This window comes from Ailuropoda melanoleuca, chromosome X (assembly GCF_002007445.2).
Source record: "Ailuropoda melanoleuca isolate Jingjing chromosome X, ASM200744v2, whole genome shotgun sequence".
NCBI lineage: Eukaryota > Metazoa > Chordata > Mammalia > Carnivora > Ursidae > Ailuropoda > Ailuropoda melanoleuca.
The window spans coordinates 76,089,426-76,098,172 of record NC_048238.1 but is presented as its reverse complement, the minus strand read 5'-3'; the positions used below and the strand labels follow the sequence as shown (position 1 = coordinate 76,098,172).

General features: G+C 45.0%; 1 protein-coding gene across 1 annotated transcript; it reads right to left on the bottom strand.

The window, feature by feature from the left end:
• Positions 1 to 7: 7 nt before the first annotated feature.
• Positions 8 to 3,497, bottom strand: LOC109490362. The gene is made up of 4 exons (XM_019804699.2): positions 3,156 to 3,497; positions 3,013 to 3,073; positions 2,662 to 2,883; positions 8 to 2,528 (listed from the first exon to the last, which is right to left on the bottom strand). Exon 4 carries the CDS (start codon positions 2,468 to 2,470, stop codon positions 881 to 883), a length of 1,590 nt encoding a protein of 529 aa, XP_019660258.1. The 5' UTR covers positions 2,471 to 2,528; positions 2,662 to 2,883; positions 3,013 to 3,073; positions 3,156 to 3,497; the 3' UTR covers positions 8 to 880.
• Between the last annotated feature and the right edge of the window lie 5,250 nt (positions 3,498 to 8,747).

Below are 8,747 nucleotides of genomic sequence, written 5' to 3'. Positions count from 1 at the left end.
TTGCCTGCTTCCCCCCGCCCTTAAGTAGCATTTTGCTCCATGGCTTTAAGGCTCTGTTACCATAATTGCGAATGGAGGCATCATCTTCTGCCTGCCGCAGGTGCTGCCATTTGTATAACTTTCAAGATGCCTAATACTGCAGTGCCAGACCCTTGCATGACATTTAGTACTGAAAGTTAAAGCAACCATAGGTGATTAGTGTCTGAGGGCTTATTATATGCCATGTACTAGTCTAAGTACTTCACATGTTTTAACTTATTTAATCATACAATCTATAAATCAGGTGCTATTATTACCCTCACCGGATAGACTGGGGCCTAGAAGGAAAGAGTGACTTGCTCAGAGGAACATGGGTAACAAGTGGCAAAGCCGGGCTTTGATCCCAGGCATTGGGATCTGCACTCTTAGCTTGCGCTCTTAGCAACTGGAAACCGGCCGGTCTTATAACTAAATGCGATCATCAAATCACTTTACAGTCTAACATGCAATATACAATACTACTTTCTAGAGTGTTCTCGAGATCCAATACACATTCTGTCATTGGTTTGTCCTCTAGACTCTGATACCGTTTATCAGCCATAGGTAACACACCTTTGCCAACAATGTCGAGAATGTTACAGGAAAGAAGATAGAGAAAAAAGCATTTTTGCTTCTCTAAAGTTATGCCAGTTCTCCAGCAACCTAAAACATTTCAGAGAGAAATTGCCCATGCAGAGAGTAATTGCGGTGTTACCTTGCCATGGGGAAATTTACCAGTTGGGTAGTGAGCCTTGATGGAGGATTTTAAACAGCTCTCTCCCAACAGATGTAGATGGTGGCCCTTCCGGGACCCAAAGTGCTCTTGAGGTCCCTTAGGTCCTTTTCTTTCCTCCTCTGCCTTTCAAAAACCTCCCCATTCGCCCATCCAGACTGCCTGAGATTCAGCCCTCTCCCTCTCTGGTCCCTGCATTCCCATCGCTGAAGTATTGATGTGGGGGTGGGCTTTGGTCAAGGTCAAAGCCTCCATCTGCTCTTGTGAGCAGCGCTCCCCACAATAGCAACAGTCTACTTGCCTAGCAAAATTTATCACTGTGCATTCCCAAAAGTCCTTATCCCCCGGGTATTTCTTGGTGCTTTTCCTACCCTGACTGACTTCCAGAGTTTGCTCAGCCTTGCTCCGAACTTGTTTTTCCTTTCTCCCCTGGGACCTCCTCCTGGTTTGGCTCACCTGGGACTGGGGGTCTTGCGAAGCAGCCCCCTCAAATGAAGCCTGTCCCAGAGCTGTTGCTGAGAAGGAGGCACCAGCCTGGACCCTCACGGGCCAAGGAGGGGTAGACTTTGTTTCCTCCTCACTATTCTCCAGTTGAGGCTGGTTTTTCTGCCCCACATCCACCCCCACACTTGCAGCAGAAGCCTTGCCCTGGAGGTGAGTCTGAACCCCATCGGCTGCTCTGAATGATGCCCAGGCTTGTACTGTCAGAGGCCAAGGACAAGCCAAGACACTTTCCTTTCTATCACTCTTTCTATGTCTGCTCTTCCTTCCATCTCCCATGCTGTCAACAGAGAGGGACTCCCCCTCCTCCCATGAGGCCTGCTCCAGATCATCAGCCAAGTCGGGGGCCTCCTCCTGGGCACTCTCGTAAGGAGTCTCAGCTGATGCGTTATCTGCCTCACTCTTTGGACCTTGGCTTTGATTCCCCCCATCGACTCTGTCTTTGGCGAGTGACTCATCCCCTGCCGAAGCCGTCTGTGCCTGAGCTGGGTCTGTGTGCGATGCCCAAGCTTGTACTGTCAGAGGCCAAGGACTAGCCATGATCTTCTTGTTCTTTTTATTTCTCCCTTTCCGGCTCTTTTTCTGCCCTGGATTTATCGCCTCATCGGCTGCCGGGGACGCCTCCTCCAGGGAGGCCTGGACTGCACTTGTTGCTGGCCACAGGGCCTCAGCAGGTTCCTCCTGAGGCTTCTCAGTGAGAATGGATGCGTTCTCGCTCTCCTCATCCTCCCCTTGCTCCCCGCTTTCCCCCACCTCGCTGTCTCTGCTATCAGCAAACACCAAAGCCCCCAAGACACGAGACCGGCCCAGAACTGGGGCTGCAGAAGATGCCCGAGTCTGTAGGGTCAGTGGCCAGGGAAAATACACAATCTTAGTTTGCTTTCTGTTCCTCCTTTTCCGGCTGCCTTTCCTCCCTGCATTTCCCAAGGTGTCAGGCCCCCGCAGCGCGGCACCGACCTGACCCGCATCTGCGCATTGGCCATCGACCTCTGCACTCAGACTCGAACTAAGAACAGACACGTTTTCCATCTCCTTGTTCTCTCCTGGCCCCGTGCTTTCCTGCCCCACATTTACCCCACTACTTGCAGCCAGTGGAGGGCCTTCGAGTGGGGTCTGAGCCTCGCGCAGGGCTCTTGCCTGTGCTGCTTCTGTGTCTGGGTCTGTGTCGCTTGCCTGAGTCACTGGAGCATCCACGTGAGTTAAAATGTCCTTTTCCATGTTTCTTCCCCCTCCGAATTTTCTGTGCTTTCTTTTCAGGATCAGGTAGCGTGTTTACCTAGAGCAGAGAGAGCAGAAGTAATCCAAGAGGCAAATGTGAGTTTAGTCAAGGCTAGGAAAAATCCCTTCTTGAAGGAGGGTGTCAAGCATCGGGGTGGGGGGCTGAAACCAGCATGAGACCTCAAGGATACCTGGAACAATTTAGGGATGGCGCAGGTCGAGGAGGCCGTGTACAAGGTGGGGGGTGTCAGATGCCTGTTCTCATTGGCAGCTGGCTCATTGATCTATGGCTCCTCGTATGGCACAGCTACCGGCGACTCTGGGTGTCCTCAAGATACTGATGGATGACCCAATTCTCGGTCTTCAGCAGCCTTCCAGATCTGCACTGTCTTCTTTGGCAGCAGAGGACAACCCTGGAGGGACAACACCAATACCAACACCAACAAAGACACAAAGATATTTGGATAAATATTCCCATTTGCACCTAAGGGGTAGAGAGACATCGGTTAACAGTCAGATATGGCATTCAGTATTGTTGTTACCTTTTGATGCTTCGGGCAGCCTCGGGAGACCAAACCAGAGGTGAGAAAGCTGTGGCTGAGCCTAAAAAAAACCGAGAAAGAACGCATAATCAAAGTCAGCCTAGCCAGGCTCCCCTGGGGCACTGGTCTGAGCAGACTCTTACCTGACTATCCGAGAAATGCTTTATCCAAGCTTCTTCTCAAGGTCTGTCTCTTCTGTCCCATGCGGAGGAACTGGTTCACACGCCAGTGACCCAGAGAGTCCACCTAATTTGGGAACACCGCCTCTTTATCAATCGATGGAGAGGTTCTGTTCAGTTCAATATGGCATTAGCATTTAGACCTCCTTTCACCAATTTCTGATTCTCCCCAAGTTGAAAGTCTAGATCTGGGCTGCGGGCGTCATTCCATTAGCCGGTGCAACCCATTCTGCATGCATTCTGGATAAGCAGAACTACAGAGAGAATTCCTACTTCATGAAGTTGGAAGCTCTCCAGTCCTGCTGCAAATCCTAGTCCCCTTTTCAGCTCCGTACTGTACTATATATACATGCAACATAATCTTGGAATGGGCTAATTTTTTACATAATATCCTTTCTCTCTGAGCAAACATTTTTGTTGACCTTTTGATCAAAAAAGGGAAGAAAGGATAAATGAGGGAGGGCTCATACTCCCTTTTTCTAGTTATGACTGACACAGAGAGCTCAATGAGGCCCCTGTGTTTTCCTTTGATAAGAAAGTGTAGCCACACAAAAGAGTAAAGCAAGGGCTGGCATTGACCTAGTAGGGTTAGAAATGGAAAGCTTGTTTTTGTTTTTTTTTATCTGCAACATGTTTTTTTTCTAGAACAGGGGATGCAGCAGTGCCTGTGTGGTTGCGGAGTGCCCAGGGGGGATGAGGGAGGGCCCTCTGGACCTTCTCTTGAGGGCCACAAAGGGCCTAGAACTATTTTTGCGTGGATGATGTTCTCACCCAACCCTCTTTCAAGTGCCCCCAATATTAAGATTGTAGAAAGAGGAATCACAGAGCCAAAAATTACATACGCTGATTAGCCAGCATGGTTTCTGCTTTTTGAACATTTTCCCTGATGGCAGTGGTCCGTTTTTTCACTGCTTGGTACATAGGTTAAAGTAGTTGCAATGCTAAGGCTAGCTTAGCACATGACAAATGCAGAGGTTATCACTAGATGAAAGCCAGCTGGCCTGGGTGCCAGGAGGCCACCGTAGGTGAAATTTACCTTGTTCAATGCAGTAGAGTCCAAGGTCGGGCCCCCACACTGCGAGTAGGTCTGTAGTCCAGGGGTGGATGTACATTAATCAAGCACAGAGAGCCAGGTCTCCATCTAACTGTATCCATATGCATGTTCCTAACTATGTTTCTATCTACGTAAGATACCCTATCCCCTGGACTACAACCAGGATGACGACTGCCTCCTTGAGGCTCCTTAGATTTCCCTCTGGTGTGCTGACCCTTTTGTTCATACAGATCCATTCATTTATTCAGCACACATTTAATGACACTGCGGTGTGCCGAGCATGAGGCTAGGTGCAGGAGAGTATATACTTAGGCTTCGGGTTACTTAATTACCGTCACATTTCATTTTGGTTTCTCTGAGGTGACTACCTTAATTGGAGTTCTGCGTGTTTCCAAACCTCAAGCCACCTATTTACAGACTCTCGTTTGGTTGACTCTCACAGAGAGCTAATGACGTTCCTCATGTGGGGATTCTGCTAGTTTATCCAAAGCCAACCTAATTATCTTTTCTCTAGGTTGTTGAGCCCTTTATGTTCTTTGTCCCCCCCCCCCCTTGGCAGTAAACCTCTCTGGCTTTTGGATAGGAAGAAAGTTACTCCTGATTCCGGTCCCATCCTATTGCATTGTTCTATTGCCACTTTCTTTCCAGCTTCCCAGATAAAGAGAAACAACTGTTTGAGACCCATTTATTTGTGTGCTACACGAAAGCCTTAATTTACATGTATTGTGGGGTTGGAAATGTCTGATGTCCCTCCTTCGACAGGCAGGAGCCTATCCCTCCTTTGATAAGAAAGGCCTACCAAGCAGGGTCCTGTGAGGGAGAAGATTTGAAATTGTGTCCTGATATGGTTGGGAGTCTGGGAAAACAGCCCATTTCATTTAGGATTCTTTCACTGCAAGTGACTAAAAATAAGGACATAAAAAGACCCTAACTAGCTTAAGCAAATCAGACAATCTGTAATTCACTATAAGCTTCAATGTTAGACATAGAGCCAATTCATGCATGGCTTAATGCAGAGTGTAAATTGTTTTACCGGGACCCATCAGAGATACTTCCTTGGGGTTGGTTTCCATTTTCCGACTCTTAGCGGAAACACCTGGTACTTCTGTCTCGCAATGCTTATTCCAACAGTGGTATTCCCTTGAGTCTTGTTGGTACTAACTGGCCTGATAGGGGTTATGTGTCAATCGCTGAAAAAATTGCAGATGGAATGTCCAAATCCTGAGTCTCTTCGAATTCAACAGGGAAGCTAGAAAGTAAGAATGAAAAAGTGCACAATCAGAGATGGCCGACAGGACAGGGAAGATCACAAGTGGGACATGGGAAGTGAGAAAAGTCTGAAGCAATTCCTGAGTAGGAGTTTAGATATCATCTTAAAAAAAAAACAGCTTTATGGAAATATAATTCAGATACCGTAAAATCCACCCTTTATTTTATTTTTTTAAAGATTTATTTATTTATTTTAGAGAAAGAGTGTGTGAGCTGGGGGAGGGACAAAGGGAGAGGGAGAAGGAGAGGGAGAGAAATCCTCAGGCAGAAATCCTCAAATCCTCCACACGGAGTGCAGAGCCTGAGGCAGGGCCCAATCCCATGACCCCTGAGATCATGACCTGGGCCGAAAACAAGAGTCAGATGCTTCACTGACTGAGCCATCAAGGCATCCCTTAACGTCCACCCTTTAAAGTGGTTTTTACTATATTAATAGAGTTGTACATTCGATCACTGTTACCTAATACCACAAAATTTTCATCACCCCAAAAGAAATCCCATGTCTCTTAGCACTCATTCCGTATCGTGTCCTCTCCCCTCCACCTCTGGCAACCACTAATCTCTTTTCTGGTTTTATAGACTTTCCTATTCTGAACATTTCATAGAAATGGAATTATATAATCACACGTATAGTACGTGACACTTAATATCTGGCTCCTTCCACATAGCATACTGTTTTTAAGGTTCATCCATGTTGAAGCATTTATTAGTACTTCATTCCTTCTTCCTTTTTTAGGATTTATTTATTTATTTGTGAGAGAGTGCAAGCGAGCATGAGCGGGGGGAGGGGCAGAAGGACAGGCAGAGAGAGAATCTGGAGCAGACTCCCCACTGAGCATGGAGCCCAACTCGGGCTGGGGCTGGAGCTCACAACCCTGAGATCACAACCTGAGCCGACATCAAGAGTCAGATGCTTAACCGACTGAGCCACCCAGGTGCCCCAATATTTCATTCCTTCTTGTGGCCAATTAATATTCCATGATATGGATATATCACATTTTGCTTATCCATCCATCACTTGACAAATATTTGGGTTATTTCAGTTTGGGGCTACTCTGAATAATGCTTCTGTAAACATTCATGTGCAGGTTTTTGGGTGGGCTTATGTTTCCAATGTTCTTGGGTATATACTCAGGAGTGGAATTGCTGGGTTATGTAGTAACTTTACATTTAACCATTTGATTAACTGCCAGACTGTTTTCTACAGGGGTTACATCATTTTACATACCCACCAGCAATGCACAAGTGTTCCAATTTCTCCATATCTGTACCCATTCTTGTTACTGTCTTTCTGATTAATGCCAGCTTTGTGGGTGGGAAGTGGTAGCTCACTGTGGTTTTGATTTGCATTTCTCTAATGACTAATGATGTTAAGCATCTTTTTAGTGTTTATTGGCCATTTCCATATCTTCTCAGGAGAAATGTCTACTCAAATCCTTTGCCAATTTTGAAACAGGGTTATTTATCTTTTCATTATTGAATTGTAAGAGTTCATTATGTATTCTGGATCTCAGTCATTTATGAGAGATGTGACTTGCAAATATTTTTCTCCCCTTCTGTGGATTATCTTTTCATTTTCTTAACATTGTCCTTTTTTAAAGACTTTATTTATTTATTTGAGAGAGAGAGAGTGCACACAAGTGGGGGAAGGGCAAGAGAGAGAGGGATAAGAAGACTCCCTGCTGACCTTGGAGCCCCACATGGGGCAGGATCTCAGGACCCTGAGATTGTGACCCGAGCAAAATCAAGAGCCAGATGCTCAACCAACTGAGCCACTCAGGCACCCCAAAACTGTCTTTTGAAGCATAAATATTTTTAGTGTTGATGAAGTCCCCTTTGTCTATTTTTCTTTTATTCGTGCTTTGGCTGTCATGTCTAAGGAGATTGCCTAATCCACGGTCAAGAAGATTTTCCCCTGTTTTCTTCTCAGATTTTCATAGTCTTAGCTCTTACATTTAGGTCTTTGATCCATTTTGAGTAAAGATTGTATAAGGTATGAGGTAGGGGGCTCAACTTCATTTTTTTCTTTTTTTGCGTGTGGATATTCCATTGTCCCAGCACCATCCATTGAAAAGACTATTCCTTCTGCATCAATGTATCTTGTCACCCCCACATCAGCTTTTAAAGCAATTATTGTTCTTGATGCATTTAAAGGGCTGGAAAAGATTAAATAGAAATATCTATAAAGTCACGTGGACAGTTTGAAAACAGATACAACATACTTCAAATATTCCCTTCAAAGTAGTCATATTGGGAGTGTCACTGAGATATGGGGAATAGAGGTGAAAAATCAAGGTGAAGTCTTATGTATGTGACTAGCAAACTGACCTGGGCTGGTATTTCCAAAGAAAGAACTCCAGGAAGCAAGAGCATCAACTGAATGAGCATATAGCCCTCTAAGATGACTGCTTTAAAGAAAGCATTGATTTGGGGTGCCTGGGTGGCTAAGCACCTGACTTCAGCTCAGGTCATGATCTCAGGGCCCTGGGATGGAGCCCCACATCTAGCCCTGCATTGAGGCTCTGTGCTCAGTGGGGAATCTCCTTGTCCCTCTCCCTCTGCCCCTCCCCCCACTCGTGCTCACTCTCTCTCCTCTTTCTCAATTTCTCTTTCAAATAAATAAACAAAATCTTTAAAAAAAGAAAGCACTAATTCAAAAGTACACATTCTGTCCTCAAAACAGAACAAAATTGCTAACTCGAGACAATATACCCCAATAGTTAAGAGTATGGACTTTGTAATCAGCAACTGTGGGTTTGAATTCAGATTGCACCTCTTACTAATTGTATAAATTACTTAGCTTTCTGATCCTCACTTTCTTCATCTGTAGTATAGGATAGTAGTAGTAATGATCTCGTTTTTTGTAAATTTTGTTTTGATATTAATTCAAACTTACAAGTATTTATATTTTACCCAATCTACTTCATTTATTTTATCATTCTGTGTATGTGTATATGTGTGTGTGTATGTGTGTGTATGTGTGTGTGTGTGTGTGTGTGTGTGTGTTTCGCCTCAACCATTTGGGAGCAAGTTGGAGATACCATGCCCCTTTATCCTAAATACTTCAGTGTGTATTTTCTAAGAACAAGGAGGTTCTCTGACATAACCACAGTACATTAATCTAAATCAAGAAATTTAAAGTTGATACAATACTGTCATCTAATCTATAGTATATATTTTAATTTGTTATTTTTACGACTATTGTCCTTTGTAGTGATTTTTCCCAGTTCAGA

Coding starts and splice junctions, on each gene's coding strand:
- LOC109490362 (XM_019804699.2), bottom strand. CDS start 2,470: ATGGAAAAGGACATTTTAACTCACGTGGATGCTCCAGTGACTCAGGCA.